This window comes from Phodopus roborovskii, unplaced genomic scaffold, assembly GCF_943737965.1.
Source record: "Phodopus roborovskii unplaced genomic scaffold, PHOROB, whole genome shotgun sequence".
NCBI lineage: Eukaryota > Metazoa > Chordata > Mammalia > Rodentia > Cricetidae > Phodopus > Phodopus roborovskii.
In genome coordinates, this window is record NW_026126566.1 from 1,298,803 (window position 1) to 1,318,670 (window position 19,868).

At 37.7% G+C, this 19,868-nt stretch overlaps 1 protein-coding gene across 1 annotated transcript in view; it reads left to right on the forward strand.

The window, feature by feature from the left end:
- The window catches only part of Pik3c3 (phosphatidylinositol 3-kinase catalytic subunit type 3), a 76,139-nt gene that overhangs the window by 13,689 nt on the left and 42,582 nt on the right, over positions 1–19,868 (forward strand). Inside the window, exons 5-10 of the mRNA XM_051202278.1 lie at positions 5,448–5,534; positions 7,436–7,531; positions 9,859–9,930; positions 11,420–11,524; positions 12,461–12,553; positions 15,866–16,051. Coding sequence (XP_051058235.1) covers positions 5,448–5,534; positions 7,436–7,531; positions 9,859–9,930; positions 11,420–11,524; positions 12,461–12,553; positions 15,866–16,051 — 639 coding nt within the window. The remainder of the gene's footprint in view (positions 1–5,447; positions 5,535–7,435; positions 7,532–9,858; positions 9,931–11,419; positions 11,525–12,460; positions 12,554–15,865; positions 16,052–19,868) is intronic.

Consider the following 19,868-nt stretch of genomic DNA (forward strand, 5'->3'; position numbering starts at 1 on the left):
CCCCCGATTAAGTGCTTTCTTGTGTAAGCTGCCTTGTTGATTATGTTTTAGGACAGCATAGGAAAGAAACTAAGGCAATTGCTGAAATTATTCAAGGCTATTTGCTTTCTTCAGTGGTGCCAGTGACATTACCTGAATTATCATTTTGTATGAAATTCATAAAGAATAACCTTTGCTCTAGAGTAACATACCTTTTATAAATAGCTTGCTTGAGTCAATCAGGTATCCGCTGTTTTGTGTTTCAGCCAGGGTTTGGAAATACCTTGTCAATTGTTTCCTCGTTCTACCGAGTAGCATCTTTTCAATAATTCACTTGGGTTGCTCACAGTTCTCCAATACTGTCAAAGCCTTTAGACTTGTCTTAAAAACTAGTTGAGTGTGCTGATGCCAGTGTGATATTGAGCCCTAAAACATTATTGATTGATGTTATGAAAAATCTATTCTCTGTTTGTACAACTCTAGTTTCTGCCTGAGGAAAAGAAAGTAGCATGCTTTTAGAGCTAGATTAATTTCCCAGAATTTTAACTAAATGAAACTTGTACATGGCAAATACTAGTCTTCCTGAATAATGAGTAATGCTTAAAAGTAAAATTGAAAAATTGTGGACAAGACTTTATTAATCAAGAAGGTAGAAAAATGTAGATAAAGCTCCTTTGCTTACTAAGTATTAAATATATAGGCACAGACAGATTTTGACATGCTTTTACAGTTAAGTCCTAGTTGCTCAGATGAATTTTGTGTATGGTTATATCTTAGTTACAAATTATTTCAAAGCTTATTTTATATTTGATACAGGTAAAACTCATTATTTTTGTTTATTTCAGAGATACATCTTAAATGACAGAAATCTATGAGATAGACATAGTCTGTCTATCTGTCTGTCTGTCTTGTCTGCCCCTAACATACATCATATATTAGGGCCAGGAATAAACTTTATTTTGTCAGTATTTATTTATGTCAGTTTGTTACTGGTTTAAGAAAGGTATTAGACAAAGAACAGTGACTCTTGACTTTAATACCAGCACTTGAGAGACAGAAGCAGGCAGATCATTCTGTGAGTTCAAGGCCAACCTGGTTTATATAATGAGTTCTTGATTAGCCAGAGCTACATGGTGAGACCCTATTTCATTCAAACAGACAAAACAAAAACAAATAGCCTTGGCAGCTCCTTTCTGTTTAATTCCTGGTGAAGTAGAGCGTAATAGTTATCCCATATTTAGGGACACTGATCTTTTTCCAACTCTGTATGGCTTCTTGTGAATTCTTTAGAATCCCCCATATCTGACAAAGAGTGAGTGACACTTGGTGGCTCTTCCTAGAATGGATACACAAGTATTTTTAATACATTGGATTTCTCATCCTATTGCTTAACAGGGTGCAGATCTTATGTTGGAAAGACAGGTCCACGGCTACACACAGAGGAACGCTGTCTCAACAACAAAAAAAAATGCAGGTTACTGATATTTCAGACTCAGAAGGAATGGGGAATTTATCCCAGTAACATATACAAGTAGCCTACACTCACATGTGTTGACAGAAACCCCTTGTGATCCTTAGCATCGGTAGAAATGGAGGCAACCAGAAACTGCTGTAGACTGGAGAACTACTCTTGTTTGGATGTGTTCTTACCAGCACCAACAAGAGAGATGAAGTAAAACAGGAGCTGTTTTAATGATCTAGTTGTATAAATTCAATACATGTTAATACAAATTAGCATTTAATTTTTAATAATTATTATTTTGTGTGCCTTGAGCCATACCTAAAAATCAGTCATAATGGTTTGAAGATCTAAAAGGGACTTTGGTAGCTGAAGTGTATTGAATTCTTTTGTATTGAATTTGGATGAATTATTTAGAAGAAATTTCTGCCAAGCCCACCATTCCTACCATGGTGTGCAACCTTCAAAGATGCCATTCTGGATGATCCAACTCCAGCTCCATGTCTCTCAAAGAGGGTAGCTTCTTGAGAAATCAAGGGAAATAATGAAGGGAATGCTGTAAACTTCGAACTAGGCATGCTTTCTATACTGGGTAGGTAAATAGGGTGAATGCCTGGAAAACATTTTCAGTGGCAACCATTTAGTTCTATAGAACTTAAAGTAACAAAGTTGAGAAATACCTAGAATTTCATTAAATATCAAGATGTAATGAAGGAGCTATTGAACAGTCATCATAACATATGTAAATGGCTCTTGATTTTCCATTCACAACTGAATTCATCATCATTTTTTTCTGTTGAGGCATACAGGCAAGCATTACTCACTTTCTGATTGCAGTATTTTGGTGTATATGTCCCATCACTTACTAAACAGCTCCCACAATTGAGGTCTGAAAGATAATTTATACTTGGCCTTTGTGGTGGCTTTGCCAAATTTAGTATTCCTTCTGTGATAGCTGTTCAAAAGATTGAGAAGGGTCATATTTGGTATGCAGATAAGAAAAAAACAAGAAGGCCTAGCATGTGTAGGGAATGACATGTATTATCAGCAACATAGATTCAGCTGGAACAGTGACTACAGAAATTCCCAGATGTATCTCTGGCTGTGCATAATGGAGAAGAAGGAAACCTCATTTCATTTTCCACATCAGGACACAGCTCACCTCACAGCAAGTTATTGTGGGGACTGAATATTGGGTCATGAACATGAACTAATGATTAGTAAATAACAGAAACTAAAAGAGTTAAAATTGCATAATAATCACATACCACAAGAGAATGTCTAGCACAGACAGGCAAGTGGAAAATGGCTGAGTCATCACATTATTCCAAACTGGCTTTTACAGTGAAAATACAAACGTTATATAAACATTGTTTTTGTTTGAATGAGCAAAGTAATAGTAGAAATCAGAAAGATTATATGCCAGTAATGGAAGGAGGAAAATGACACATATGTCAGCCTTTAGTAACTACCAGATAGCATCACTTGTCATTTTTGCATCTACCTTCATGATAGGACACACATAGAAGATAATTTTTATTGGCATGGGCTGAAAAGTGACAGTTTGAAAAGAGCTTGTCAATGTGGGAACCAGATCTCCAGCTTGCAGTGTGACATGCTTCTATAAGCCACACTGGTTGATCTTTGGTCCTTGTGACTGTTTCTTATTCTCACTGATGTAGCTCACACATCCATCTGATGTTCTGCCAGAGTTAACAGAATATCTAGCCCTTGGGTGTGTAATTAAACTATTCCCTCACTGCTGGTTTCCTTTTATTGTTTAAGTTAGCATAAAAATCATGTGTTTCATGTAGCATTTCTGTACATTGTGTCATACTTTTTTCTTTCTCTGCCCCCTTGTTCACGTTCACTTCCCACCTCTGATTTACTGGTATCCTTACCCCAGATAGTCCCATTCGCTTTCATGTCCAGTGCTGTATTCTACCTTGGTCCTTTTTCCCTTTTTAAAGATTTCTTCCTAGTTTCAGTCCACTTTTTACTTTCACATTTTACACACAAACACACTCACATCAGATTCTACCTATGAGAAAATACGCAGTATTTATCTGAATTTGTCATATTTCATGTAAGATAGTAATCCTTTGTCCACTTTTCTCTCAGGCATGATTTCATTCTTTATGACTGAAATTCCCATTTGTATATGTGCATATCACATTTTCTTTATCCATTCATCTTTGATGGATTTCTAGACTGGTTCCATTTCTTTATAAATATAAGTAGTAGTTAATAAGATCTCTTTTATCTATTTTCATTCAGAGGTTACCATGAGGAAAAGGTGCTGTTTGCTATTCAAAAGAAAGTTATTTCCTAAGTACTATTTTTGTATTACAATGGACCACAAACTTTTAAAAAAGGGTTTTATTATATATCTGTGAGTGTTTTGCCTGAGTGTGTGTGTATACATGTATGTATGTATGTATGTATGTATGTATGTATGTCTGTATGTATGTATGTATGTATGTGCACTACTTGTGGGCCTCCTATTCACAGAGACCAAAATATTGCAATGGACTTCCTTGGACAGTAGTTACAGATGATAGTCACTATGTCAGTGCTGGGAACTGAACCATGGTCTTGTGCAATAGCTGCAAATGTTCTTAACCACTGAGCCATCCCTTTGGCCCCTGATCCTTAAACATTTTACATAAAGTTGTCACTTTTTATTTCTGAAATACTGTGAACTTATAGTTGTGGTGGTGTCAAGGATGATAAAGAATACTAGTGGTTATGGCTTTCAGTTCTGAGTGAGGTAATAATTAATGGTACTATTTGATGTCTTTTTGGGAGTACTGCCATGTCATGGACAGTGAAGAGGAATTCAGTGATCTAAGTGGTGATAATAAGGTTTTGAGGGCTAGTTTTGCTTCATTCTATGAATTTGTTATGAAAGAATTTTGATATATAAGTAAAGCTGATGTTTAAAATTTACAGGGTCAATATCAAAGCTAGTTCTAATCTAAGGACCTTGTAGCTTATTTTGACTTCTCTGTGAATCTAAAAAAAAAAAAAAAACACTATGGTATAATTTATGAAACTAGAACAAGACAGTGTGTAAGACCTCAGTGCACTCAAACATCAGTGATGTTAGAATTCTAAATCCTTTGTTGTTGTTTTCTAAAATAAAGGCAAACATGCATGTGTATGGACTTAAGCCTTAGAGTAAGGATTTGTTGGTTCCCAAGAATTGCCTTTCTGTATATAACTCAGTTTTCAGAATGTTTATTATATTACAAATGAGAAGAATGGAGGAAAGGTGGTTTATTTTCCCTTAATAGATCTTTTATTATAATTTCATGTATGATAATCAAAATATAAGAGCTATTGAACATGTAGACTGTGTTCCTTTCTTGCTCACTAACCATAGGAAGATTACATGCTTGGGTTTAAAGACTTCTTTTTAGTATTTTTTTCATTTTTAGAAAAAACGTTTATCTTTTGCCTAGCTTCTTATTCTGATATGGTACGTGGGAATCTGAGGTGTAGGAATGGCTTACATGTGGAATCTGATGTTCTGATGTGTGGGTTTATACATGGATGCTAATGTGAAGGAATGCTTTGTGCATATAATCTGATGTGTAGAAACACTTTGTATGTGGGGTTGGGATGTGGAAGGGCGTGTTATATGAAATTGGTAGTACAGGCTCAGTGTTTTGAATTTTGGATAATTTCAGAATTTGAAGTATTTGTACATACTTGATAAGATTATCTTAAGTGTAAACCCCAAATATAGACATAAAATTCACTATAATTTATATTTTATTGTCTTAAGTAGTATAAGAATGACTTAATGTACTGTGTACAGTGAACAGTCCAATGAGACCAATTTGGAGTTTCCACTGTGACCTTCTAAAATGCTTTGGGTTTTGTAGTGTTAATAGATTCTTGATTTTCAAGTCAGTTGACTGATCAGTTGCTATCCTTTATCTTCTTTTTGTTTGCTGTGTGTTGTGCTGTGTGTTGAGATTAAACCTAATGTACTTTTTTGCAGCTTACCAAGGCTCATCGGCAAGGACACATGGTCAAAGTGGATTGGTTGGACAGATTAACATTTAGAGAGATAGAAATGATAAATGAGGTGAGTTGTTTTCTTTCCTGTGTCAGAATACATTCTGCACATGACTAAGTTAACATTAAATAAATAAATAAATAAACAAACAAAAACAATTTGTTGACAGTTCTCTGGCAAATGAGTAAGCCCTTACTTCATAGTTGTGAGTTTTACAGTAATAGGCAACAAACCTGGCCTCTTAAGGGTAATGTAACTTGGACCATTAGCTGTGGCTACCCTATTGTATGTGAAGGCTCAGTGCCCTGTGTGCCTCCTCACTCATGTCCATGTGCCTGTCATTGTTTGGTGAGTACTGCAGCAGTACTGTCCCCTCTCTGAAGTGCACTTTCCAGCCCCCACCTCCATTGCATTAGCTACTTCCTGGATGTTGGACCCTCAGTAAGTCTCCATTGAACATAGTTTACTTTCCCTTGACCTTGTGTATCCAGCCAGTGTAAATATCTAATTAAAAGATGACTTCAGTGAGTCTTTTAGAAGTTATATTTGAGTATTTTGTATATTTGTTGTAAGAATACCATGTGTTTGATATAAGAACAACTTTATGAAATGCTGAGAGGAGAATACCAGTGGTAATGATGATGACAGCTGTGATGTACACACTCAAGACTTAGTTCTTGTCACACCTCCAAGGATTCTCACCAGCAGCGAAGGAGAGGGGGAGAAAGATGCTAGAGATTGAGTCTGTTCTTGTTTTGAATGAACCTGGGAGTGCTTAGCATGTATATTGATTGTAAAATTGAGATCCTTCCTAAGTGTATTTATATTTTCTCAACACAGACTACTAGAAGAGTTAACTTTTGCACTTTTTCTAATAGTTCAGTTAAAGAAACAGTTCATTCAAACTGTGTATGTTTTCTTCCACGTCAGTGCTTTGTGTGTAGCGATGTAGCATTGGCCTTACTGCCCTGCTGTCCTAGCTGTCTGCTTCAACAGACAGTAGACTGTACTTTATAAGTGACAATGGTGTTGTGCCTGCTTATATGTCACTGCACCATGTGCATGTAGTGCTGGCAGAGAGGTTAGATCCCCTTGCGCTTGGAGTTTAAAATGGTTGTTACCTAATTTACATGGGCTGGGAATTGAACCCTGGTCCTCTAGTGGAGAAATTGGTTCTCTTAACCACGAGCCATCTCTCCTCTAAGTAACCTGTTTATACATGGTCATTCTATGTATTGGATCTAGAGACATCTGTAAAAGTGTTTTTGGAAGATTATTCAAGTCATTTTGCTTTATATTTTTGCAAATGTGTATATTGCAAATAAGTATATATATATATATATATATATATATATATATATATATATATACCACACACACACACACACATATATATATATACATACATATATAGAGAGAAATAGAATGAATCTATTTTTTGTTCATGTTGAAAAAAGTATCTTTCAGTATATATACAATGTTGATAAATGTTGTTAGTGTCAAGTTACCTTAGGAACATCAGAAATTGTGAACATTTTATAAAAATTACTTAAGCTTCTGTATCTTTGATTACAAACTTAAAAAAAAAAATAAAGCAAGGTTACTTTTCTGTACACTTAATAATTCCTGAAGTGGTTTGATTGTGTAGTTTAAAGGTGAAGTTTCTGAAAGTTGTTACAAGTCCAAATTGTTATTGTTATTTTTGAATTTAAATACTTAATCAAAGCACCTTCGAGTTTTAAAATCTTAAAATCCAAAATGCTGATTAAGCCCTGAGTTTTATTGAGTTTGGAGATGGTCTGCCGGGTAAAGTACTCTTCTAGATAAAACAGTGATTCTGTAGGCGCTATTGGGTGGATAAAGTTGTACTTTAGGTAGAAGTTGATTGATTCATACATTGCTGAGTTGTGGTGAAATGTTATTTAAGAAGGGTTGAAAATGATCATCTATGTATATTTCTTCTTTTTTAGAGTGAGAAACGAAGCTCTAATTTCATGTACTTGATGGTTGAGTTTCGCTGTGTCAAGTGTGATGATAAGGAATATGGTATTGTGTACTATGAAAAGGTATTTTCCTTGGAACGCTAAGCTTTCTGGCATCAAGCACTGGGGAGCAGATGACTGCTCTCCCACTGAGACTCAGGGTTTGGTGGCAGGAGAGCAGTCAAGAGCTTTCAGTAGCAGCTGCCTCTGCACAGACAATCGTGTCACATAGCTGCAGCCCACTTGGCTCATGCAGTTCTGGGTCACAAAATTTAATAAGTATGCAAGTGATTAAAACTTTCTGATTAATTGTTCTGCAAGTTGGTGAGTACAACACTAAAGTAATAGCATTATTTACAGCTGTATATTTGTACAATAAGTTTTATTCTCAAGATATTGAAAGTTCAGATATCAGTTATTTAACCTGTATGTAATATTTTGGAACTATTCTTGTGCCTCTGTTTATGACAACTTTCATTGACATGCATTTATGTAGTTTATTCAGAGTTTGGAGATAGTCTAATAAGACTGAAATAATGGTTGTATATTGTTCATGTTTACTCATTATGGGAAGAAATAGCCCAGTGTTTAGGATGTAGCTATTTCAAATTAATTGCTTTAAATTCATGTTGAAGTGTTTTCTTTAAATACTACAGAAATACTTACATATGTAAATGAATACTTATAATCTTATATGTATACTTATGTAAGTAAGTATACTCACGTATACTTATATACATAAATGTATACTTACATACTTGTATGAATACTTATATCCTTGTATGTGTAGTTTGATACTTCATAAGTAGAGTTTCTTTCATTGCTATGGAAATTAAATCATTTAAATGAGAACAGAATTCTTGTATGTGACATGAAAGAAAAACACATGTAATGCACAATACAGTTTATAGACGAGTCTTTGTTTATTAGAATTTGTAAATTACATTTGCATATTAATGTCATTTATTGACACTACCTCCAGTGACTTTGTGCTTATACACTTTAAAGATGGTTTCCTGAAAGAAAAGATTTGGGTTTGCATTGTTAATTTACCATTACTTTGTGATCCTTCTCCATAATTTGTTTTTTCACTTCGGTAAAACATTAGAATAACTTAACTTATTTCAACCTTTTATATAAGAGAAAGACTGGGAAGGATGGAAATGAAGGTTATTTAATACTATATATTAATGTATTAAAAAACATCAGTCAAAAAGAAAGGAAAAAGTTCTTGAGCAAAATTTTACCAGTGTATTTTAAAATTACTTTCTACTTTGTGCTATACATGTTTATTAAAGCCTTACTGCTGTTCGTTTGGGGCTTCTTTGTGAAGAACCTGCTAATTGGGTGATACTTTCAGAGAGTGAGGGGTCTTTTGAAAGGCAGCTTAGACAACAGATGGGATAATAATAGAATAGAATTAGAATTTTCAATAAGTTTGACAGGTTATGGCTTCTGGGTAGTTGCTTGTGAATTAATGCCTGTCTGCCCATCCTGTCATATTTTCACTTAGTGTAAGGGTTGCTGGGCCAGTGCATCACCATCTAATGGAAACAGACGTTCTTGTCACTTGTCTTCTGTGACAGATAGCCTTAGTGAAGATTACCTGTCACAGTTGGGCTGATAAATGTGTTTTCTGGTGGTGTGACTGAGAACAAGCCTGTTAAACAACAGCTATGGGAATTTGTTGTTTCCTGTAAGACTCAATTACTGAAGTGAATTCGTGGTACTTCTTTAGTCCCTCCTGACTTCCTTGCATATATGTAAAATTGAGAACGCACTAACCTCTGGAAATAACAAAAGGTAGTGCTAGGTACATAGTCCCAGAGAATAAATTTTGACTACAATTAGCCTGTTGCAGTAATTTGCTAAAGACGTGTATTATGCTGAGTTCGATTTAAAACAAAAGCTCATTCCTCAAGAGTGGTGACATCAAGCAGATAAGACAGCTTTAATTCTTGACGTGTTTTAAGAATTAGTGCTGTGCTCTTGTCCCTGTATGGCTGTTGTTCCCAAGATGCAGTTTTGCTGCTGTATTCTTGTCCAGAAACACAACCCATGTTTGAATCCTTGAGTAAGCCCTGGTGGTGACTGATTTAAGTTTAAAAGCTGGGGTGATTTCTTGCCCATTGCCATAATAAGCTAAGTTTTGAAATTGTAGCCACAAACAATAAAAAACAATTTGTTTCCAGATTTCATAGCTTTCTAACTATAGTAATTTTTTCTTTTTATTTTCTGAAATGTTTTATTAGTGATAGAGATTTAAAGAAAACAAGTATTTATAAATGGAACAGTGATTTTTTTAAAAATAAATAGAATTTAAGTATATTAGCATTTTATAATATCTTGTCCACTTCTCATTTGGGTGAAATCTCTCCTTTTTATCTTTTAAACCCTGTCCTATATTTTAGGATGGTGATGAATCATCTCCAATTTTAACAAGTTTTGAGTTAGTGAAAGTTCCTGATCCTCAAATGTCTATGGTAAGCTCTTGTACAAAGCTTTTAAGAACATACTTTTCTCTAGAATGAACACAACTTAGACCCATGTAATATATTTTGAAATAGTAATACATATATCTCAGTTATCCAGACACAGTTTGTATTAAGTGCACTTCAGCTGTTTGTAATGAAATTCAAATTCATATGGAACGATGACATCTTAAAAGTAAGGTCTGACTGATGCAAGACTGAGCAACTGCTTTGTTTAATTTTTGAAGAGCTGGTGGATGGGGTTGTTGAGTAAGGGTTACATAGTCCAAGTTTGCTTTTCCTGGGATAAACACAGGACCAGTAGCAACTTGAGGAAGAAAGAATTTATTTGTCTTACAGGCTATAGTCCATTATCAAAGGAAGCTAAGGCAGGAACCGAAGTAGAGAAGGAATGCTCTTGCTTTCTTACATCACCCAGGACTAGTTGCCTAGGAGTGGCACTGTGCACAGTCTGCTGGGCCTCCTCCATCCATTGTTAATTTAAAAATGCCCCACAGGCTTGCCTTACTCTGCTGGGCCTCCTCCATCCATTGTTAATTTAAAAATGCCCCACAGGCTTGCCTACAGGCCAGTCCAACGGGGAATTTTCTTAGCCGAGATTCTCCTTCGTAGATGGCACATGCTTGGCTTGTGTCAACCCAATTAGCACAGTCATGGGAAGATGAATAGCCCTAAGTAAGATCAGTGGATTAATGTTTTATGAAGATTGACTTCTAAGATTGTTACAGTGACCAGATCTGCAAGAGGCTTATGCAAAGATATGTTAAAGGCAAAGACAAAAGATTCAGAATTTAAAATTACTAAAAGGACAGAAGTTAATAAAATGCATTTTTTATAAAGTTGAAATCAGAAATATCCTGTTTTCTTTACCTATGTACCTATTTATTTAATTATTTGCTTATATTTTTTTCAAGGCAAGCTGTATAGCCCTAGCTATTCTGGAACTCACTCTGTAGACCAGGCTGGCCTTGAATTCAAAGAGATCAGCCTGTCTCTGCACCCCATGTGTTGGGATTAAAGGCATGCACCACCACTAATCAGCTGTAGGTAAATTTCTGTGGTTCCACAGATAGCATTAGTAATATAGTTGATGATTTTAGCCTTGTGTCAAGCACTTAGCAGATGCGTGCATTCAAGCAATAGGATCACTGTCTGTACCCTCAGTTGTAGAGTGATATTTTACAGGTGTTGAGTGGCTTGTACGTTTTGTCTGGTGGTGGTAGATGCTAGTGTGAAAGTGATGATACTTGATAGGGGATGTAAGGATTTTGGGTATTTGGAAGGTTCAGGAAGTGGGATGTCCTCTACATATTACACTTCTGGAGCTGGACTCAGACATAGTTTCCCAGTCTTGTAGTGGGTCCAGTCTCAAACATCAGGCATCAAAACATGGCTTTCAGAAAGAACTTTGCTATTTCTGACTGCTGAAGCTTGCCGTTTGTAATGTTTACATTCTCCGTAAATCTAAATTTGTTTATAGGAGAACTTAGTGGAAAGCAAACACCACAAGCTTGCTCGGAGTTTAAGAAGTGGACCATCTGACCACGATCTCAAACCCAATGCTGCCACAAGAGATCAGCTAAATGTAAGATATTACAGACTGTATGAAAACAACTAAATGGACATTTTATTATATTCATCATTACACATTATTTCAAAATTTGATGAATTTTGTAATTTTTTGACTTCAACAGCTTCATGTTGTCTGCAGAGTGTTTTTTTCTTTAAGTCATTCAGGGCTTTCAGTAATTCTGTCACTGTGAAAACTAACTAGAAAATGGTAAATATTTTCAGAGTTTAGTGTTCTTTGATATGAACCCTGTGGTGTTCCTTACGAAGGCTGGTATGTAAGCACACAGGGTTACAAGAGGAGGATTCATTTTGTTTCCACTGATTTTATGGTGAGGGCATTGCCACTTTGGCCATCTTGAATTAAGTATGCTCTGAAATCATATGTAAATATGGAACATGGTTTTCTGATCTTTCCTCGTATGTCTTAATGACTTCCATTCCTCAGTACATTTTTACCTTAGTTGTCTCCTGTGCCTTCTCCTGGTTTGTGTAACAATTATGTTACAGAAATGTGGTAGGTTCCCCACAGCTCTCCCATGGGCCTAAGGGAAAATAGACACAAAGAAACAGGCATCTGGAACAGCTTGAAACAACAAGCTCGGTTTATTCCAGGAATGGGTAAGCCTTATATACTCCCCAACCCTGCCCCAGGGTAGGAGACCCCCGAGCTGGCATCTGCTGTGGTGATGTGGTAACTGTCCATAGGTCCATGTCACCTCTCTGTTATCGAGGCCCTCTGGCAGACCCAGGCTGGCTGTCAGGAGATAGCTACTGTATATGTTCTTATTGTCAGTCTAGGCTGGCTGTTAGAAAATATCTACTGCAAATGCTCTAGACCCATTGAGGCTTAGTTTTCCCACACAGAAATATTAAACAAATGAATAAAATGAAATGTAAATACGTATTAAGTGTATGTTTGACAAATATAGTTCTTTATCTTTTGTTTTAGATTATTGTGAGTTATCCACCCACCAAGCAGCTCACATATGAAGAACAAGATCTTGTTTGGAAATTTAGATATTATCTTACTAATCAAGAAAAAGTAAGTTCCTTGAATAGTTTGTGTATCACATTTACTTAGAGACATTTTTACTAATGATCAAGGGAGAGTAAAACTACACTAAAAATGCAGCTATGGTCAAGCAGTGTATTTACTACACCAGTGTTTTAAAACATAGTTAAAGGTGTGTGCACAGAGGCGTACATTCCCATGTATTAACTCCTAGAAAATGTGTGAATGAATTTGGAAGGTGGAATTGGGTTCAGTTTCTGCCTCTGCAGTTTGTATGCATGAGACAGAATAGGATGGCATACTTTATTTCCTCTTGTTCTAACGGTGCCAGCTTCTCATAGATGAGATGACACAGTTCCTGTTCCATAGCATGCACAGAGTAAATCCTGAGCCCTTCCTGTCTCATACTCTGCTTCTGCAACCCTTGGTGATTGGGAATGTGGTTACACTGATAAAAAGAAGCTTATAAGTATTGGAGATAATGGGGATAAAAAGAATGTGAGGAATGTACCTTGTAATGTGGAAGTTGAATTAGTAGTGTGCCAGACAGCTGGTTTGCAGGAAGAGAACTGGACGTTTTGGTAAGGAAACTGAAGGGTCAGGGCTTCTGGAGGGAGAATGCTGATGAATTGCCAGGACTAGTCCCTAGTCTGAATTCCTGATGTTGTGTCTAAACTGTTATACTGAGCAGCTTTTTAACTGTGGGACAGTTGTTTGCTGGATTGAAGCTATGGTTTCCTGTGCTTAATATGGGATGATTCCATGATAATGACTTTGGTGTCTATTACAGCTCGTGAAGTATTCTTTTTTTTTTAATTTTTATTTTATATATCGATCCCAGTTCCTCCTCCCTCCTTCCCTCCCTCCCTTCCTTCTCCTCTCCCTCCCTCCCTTCCTCTTTCCCTCTCTCTCCCCCTCACATGCACCCCGACCACCCTCCCCTCCCATCCCCTTCCCACTCCACATGTAGGGTGATGCCATCCAGTAGTGGTCATCTAAATCTGTCAAGTCATTTGAAGTAGGGACTAGGGCTTCTCTCCTGTCTCTAAGTTAAGGCAGTATCCCTCCATGGGGGTTGTGTCAGCAAGGTCCTTTTGTGCACCAGGCATACATCCTGGTTCCACTGTCTGAGGTTCCTTAGACTGCTCAGTCCTTTTAGCTGAGACCCATGTTCAGGGGGGCCTGAGTCAGTCCCATGCTGGATTCCCAGCTATCAGGCCTGGGACCCGTTAGCTCATCCTTATTCAGGTCAGCTGTCTCTATGTGTTTCTGCAACCTGGTCTTGTCTTTCCTCTCTGCATCTGGATTCTAGTTCAGCTAAGTGTTTAGTTGTGGGTATTCTATCTTAATTTGAGGGTCAAAGATTAATTCTTTTAAAATTATTAGATTATTTTATGTGTACAAATGGTTGACGTGCATGAATGTATGTGTATCACATGCATTCTTAAACAGCTGATCGATGCTAGCGACCTTTAAATCCAGGGCAAATCCACTATGTGCATTATACATCACTGTCACATAGATAAAGATCTATTACAGAGCCATGGAGGGTATACAGACATGCTGCTTCTTGAGATCTCATATTTATGATTTAGAAGGAAAGGGTTCAGTGAAGATCCAGAGATTAGAACATGGGAGATTTGCAGCAGGTTTTCTGCATCCATTGGGGGCACAGCAGAGATGCATTAGGGAAGCATCGTATCTCATGGCATCTCGTGACAGAATAAACCAGTGCAGAAGTGGACTTAGCTTAGATGAATTTATTATCTGCCTTTGGCCTAGCTTATTTTAATGTTATATCTCTGCTTGTATACATTAAAATTGTTTCAGACAAGAATGTTGACATCTTGTTGAAGTGGGGTAGTGATAGACTGCTTTAGTAAATGTAGGGAATTGCTGTGATAAAGTGAGGGACAATGCCTACTTGCTGTGAACTGAGAAAGATGCCAAGTTTGAGTGGACTTGATTGGCACTAGTTATCAGTTATCATTGTAAGCAGGTGTTTAGCTTCAGGCTGGAGCAGTGGCAATTGGAAACCCCAAGCAGGAAGTGTGGCTTAACATTCGGTACTTTAGGGAAGATGAACTCAGGTACATTGGACAGAGCTGAAAATTAAAAGGAAGCATGATTAGGAGGTATAGGAGATTCAAGTACTTACTGATAGACCAGTGTTAGGGTAGGGAGAGGGGGGAGAAGAATGCTCAAAATAAGCTGATTGGAGGCCATTACCTGGGTTAGGTCTGACAGAGAAAAGCATAATGAGATGGTGTATTGCTCTCTCTCTACCCCCCCCTTGTGTGTGTGTGTGTGTGTGTGTGTGTGTGGTGGTGGTGGTGTCTGTTTATGGCAGGGTGTAAGTCAGGTGTCTTCCTCTTTGATTGTTCTCCGTTTTGTTTTTTGACACAGGATCTCTCCATGAACCTGCAGTTTACTAATTTGGCTAGAGTAGCTGACCACTGAGCCACTCTGTCATCACCTCACATGCTAAGTTCCTCATGCTTGTGGAGCTGGCACTTCTGGGAGACTTGAGTAGAGTTTTGTTGGAACAGGATTTTAAAGTATTAGAGCTATCTTTCTTTAAGAGCTAATCTGTGGATGATAAATTAGTAACAGAATCAATAGAGCTGTGCATTCTGCTGGGAGTGCTTCCAGGAGACCTGACCATAGCGTTTACCTTCAGGACAACAGGAGTGTGCCTTTCTGAAGTGAGCATGTGTTGATTGTGCAATCTGGAATGACATCTGCAGGGCAGCTACATGCAAACTTGGGGACATGGAATAGCCAAAGAAACAAGCTTCTAGAAAGGTGTGGCCAGCCGCCACACAGACTGTTTGTGGCTGGTTCTGTACCTAACTGTCTTGGTGTTTGGATTTTAGTGTTTTGTTTGTTTTAATTGCATATCTTTTTAAGGAGTTACTTCTCAGAGAGACATCCTGGTTTCTGTTTCATCTTTCTCTGAGAGTATGTAGCAAAGCTAAGGAACCAACCCTGATCAGACAGTGAGTGAGGTCAGTTGTGAGACTTTCAACATGGCTTGTGTGGAGTTTCGTGTGACATGCTGTTGATATTGTGAAGCTAAGATTGTCTCCAAGACATGTTAAAGTTCATGGAATTTAACAGAATTTTTAAACTCAAAAGCAAATGTAAAAACTTACTTTGCCCTGCAATGTCTTTTATCCTGAAAACTATAATGTCACAAAGGAAGATGCCTTTCTAGAGATCTCTAAGACCAGGACCCTTCTTTGTACAGATTCCCCTTTCAAGGCCAAATAGACCTCTGCCTTCACCTTTCACCTGGCAGTAGGATATGGTTCCTAAGTGTCAAATCTTTTCTGGTTCCAGGCTTTGACAAAGTTCCTGAAGTGTGTTAATTGGGACCTGCCCCAGGAGGCTAAGCAGGCCCTGGAACTTCTGGGAAAGTGGAAGCCTATGGATGTGGAGGATTCCTTGGAGCTGCTTTCCTCACATTACACCAACCCAACAGTGAGGCGTTACGCTGTGGCCCGCTTGCGGCAGGCCGATGATGAGGTACATTCTATTCATTATCTTTGCCTGACTGTCTAACAGAGACATTCAAAAGGTGTCTAGTTTAAGACGAGTCACTAGTGACAGACCCTTACACGTGTAGGGGACTGGGAGAAGAGAGTTACTAAGGGAAAATATATAATATATGCATTTATATATATTAGTTAGGTTTGCAGGGAGGAGGAGACAGAGAGAGAGAGATAAGGGAAGATATATACATTTAGATATGCTAGTTAGGTTTCCAGAGAGGGAGAGAAAGGTTGGGGGTGGGGGATTACTAAGGGAAAATATATGCATTTAGATAGACTAGTGAGATTTCCAGAAGTATTTAAAGTACTTCTGCAAGGGCTGCTGTGAAAGGAAAACTAAACTGAATTCCAGGTCTGCTACACGATGGGGCCCTCTCTCCTGGGCTTCTCCACTGGCACCAGAGCTTGTCAATCAGAAAGGGCATTAAATAGAATCCTTGGGAGATGTCCTGAGCACGGAGTTTCCGTTCCCATGGAGGCTTAGGTGTAGTATTATCCTCTCAGTAGCCACATTCTTCATGCTATCATTTTATATTCTGGGCACTTCCTCACGTTGTCATGATTAATGAAGCCATTGACTGTTGGTAACTAAAACTGCCCTTTGGACAGGCAGATCTAACTTTTGAACATTGATTCCTTCCATAATCTTTAGAATAACTGCTTTATGAAACCTTCATAGGAATCTTAATCTTAAGTTGAAGTAAGAGACAATTGACGCTGTGAAGTTCAGCCTTTTTGTATGGCAATGTGAATTTTTATGCACATCTCATAAAGTTCTATGTATCTTTGAATTAAATTATCATCTGACAGTTATGTTGTAACTATTATAAAACATTCATTTCTAGTCCTATTAGATAAAACAAAAAGCTGACATTATATACATTGTACAGTATTTGGTTTGTAGTCACTTCGGTGTCCTTCTTTGTGGTTCTTATGCATGTTTCTTGAGCTCTCACATTCCCTAGGTGTAAGATGATACCAGAAAAGTTACATCTACTTTTCACATCTGTGTTACTCCCCTCTCATTGCAGCTAACCACAAATAATGTGTCTTTGCATTTCTTTCATTGTTATGAATGCCTTTAGCATCTTGCCTTCTGAAGTCTGTGTTTCATTGTAGTTTTATTCACATCTTACTTTGTTTAGAATTTTTCTTTTATGTATGCTTGTGTTTTGAGTATGTATATTAATTTTGAGGTTGTATGCTTGTGTTTTGAGTTTGTACTCTTGTGTTTTAATTGTGTATGTTGGTGTTTTGAGTGTATGCTTGTGTTTTGAGTGTATATGCTTGTGTTTTGAGTATGTGTCTTTGTGTTTTGAGTGTGTATGTGTACATCAGGAAAGATTCTTGATACAGTCATCCTTGGCTCTTGCCACTCTTACCACTCATATAATAGTAAAGTAAATCTCGTAATGTGTGTATGAATTTAATTTTTTAATAATTATATCTAGGAATTTTAGAGTTTTGATTCTTACTCTTATGTGGTTCAGACAGGGAAGTTCTGCGTGAAAACTGAGTGATGATAGTGTTAGACACAAATGGATGAGAGTTGTTTGTATTCCACACAGAGAGCTCTGCATGAGAAAGGCAAGGGACAGCAGAAGAAAATGGAAAGGAAAAGTCAGAATTGCACAGGCTTGCATGGACAGTGACTCTCGTCTGCAAGCATGGGAAAGGTTGTGCCTCTGACCACAGCCTTACTCTCTGAAGCACAGAGTAAACTGTTCTTGGGAAAGGTGGTGATCTCTATACATACTCATGGTTCCTGGGACATTTCTGTCTCATTGACTTGGGTAGAAGTTTGTTTTTCCATGCTTTTGCTTTGTTTTACTTAAAACTTCTGTCTTCTGTATGTAGAAATTTCTGTTTCCAGAAGATGACTATATAAGAAGAAAGCAGGTGTTTTATTTTGTATTCCTGTTAATTTATTCCCATATAATTGAAAAAAAAAAAAATGTGTTGCTTGATCGTAGAGTACCAGACATCCAGCTATTCAGACAGTAGTACGTGACCTAAAAGGGGAAGGTTTTCTGACTTTCCCTGTCCTTGGCAAGTCAGTAAGAAGCAGTCCTTTTGCCAGTGGAAATTGTCTGAGTCTTGTCCATTGTTGGGAAAACTTTTTTCTTTTTAAAAGTAGTTTTTTTTTTCCATTTCCTTAATAGTGCTGGAAAAGAGCATATACCTACATTTATAGATAAAGGAACCATTGCATCCAAAATGTTAGGCTTAGAGGCTTCTTCCCATCAGTGAACATTCCACTGAGGAGTAGCTGGTGGTGTGTTTTAATTTCAGACTCCTACTGACTGCAGGGAAGCTGCAATAGGACTCACACTAAGACAGTGATGCTTAGGCCTCCCTCTGACCAGAGTGCTAGCATCTGCTCAGTCTCTTCTAGGTATTTGCTTGAAAAGACATACATGAGATTGGGAGAGCTGTGTGGTGGTATGATCCTATTGATGTTTCATAAGGATCAGGAGAAACAAATAGGCCGAATAGATGTTTATTCAGGGAGAAATAACTTACAACATAGACAGATGAACACTAGCAGGTTCCTGGTCCCAAGGATGCCTCCGGATGTACTCCTGTCCCCATGCTGCAAGCAAGAGAGCTCTCAGGGCCCCCTCCTCAGACTTAGCCCCCCCCCCCCGGGTAATGTCCACCCCTCTCTCCACCCCTAATGGGCATGGTCTATGCCACAGGTGCAGACAAAGTGAATATATCACTATAATTCCCCTTTTAGTCTAAAGAAAAGACTTAGGCTTGATACAAAACTATATACAAAACAGTGAATAGCAAGTGTGCTCTAACAAAAGGAAAATCGAGAACATACAAACTTAAGACCTAACTAGTCCTAGGGTGAAGTCGAAATGGGGTTTACAGTAGAGTTGTCTTAAGCTGGAAAGCTTAAGTCTAGTACCTAATATATATTGTGATAATTTAATCTTCAACCTCATCAAAGACCTAAGAAAGAAAATAACAATACTAGGGTAGGTAGGAAGTGCAGATGGGCAACTTCCAAATGGTGCAGCAAGGACAGAAACAGCAAGCTACCTGGAAAGTCGCCCAAGGTCTCACAGCAACATTAGTTCAGCCAGTTTTGGCTAAGGCCTAGGTACCTGACAGACCACAACAAAAGCAGGGAGGTAAAAAGGCTGTCTTACCCTGACTTGGCAGGGTTCAGCAGTCTTCTATGTTTGTCTCCTGCAAGCACATAGGACTGCATGTCCAAATCAGTGGTTGAGGTGGGGGCAGTTCTTTGTCCAAGAGGCCATAGCTGAAGCAAGGATGGACTCCAGAAGGAGCAACAGCAGTGTCCAACATTTTTTGGGAAGGTGCATGGTGCTGTCAGGAGCAATAGTGAGTCATGTCAGCGGAGTACTAATATTAAAATATTTAAATGCCATGTTCTGCAGGTCTATGAATTGTTTGAAGATTAAGCATCTATATCTGACTAATCTCATAGGTATAGGAAACATGGTTGAAGATAATCTGTAATACTCAGGAACCCAGCTATAACCCTGACTAAAACTTCCCTGAGTAAAGCAGGGACAAATACCTAAGCAATGTAACTATATACATATATGTACATGTAATTCCCTAAAGCAGAGGTAGAGTAGATATGTCTAGACCAGAGGTAGAACTACAAAGTGCAGCATGATAAAAATATTTTAAATTGTATCAATATACAAAAATGTCTTGAACATAAGTAAAAGTATACATACATAGAATATGGTAAGGATATTATATAAAAAACATAACTGGAGAGATTTTCATAATATGACAAAATATAC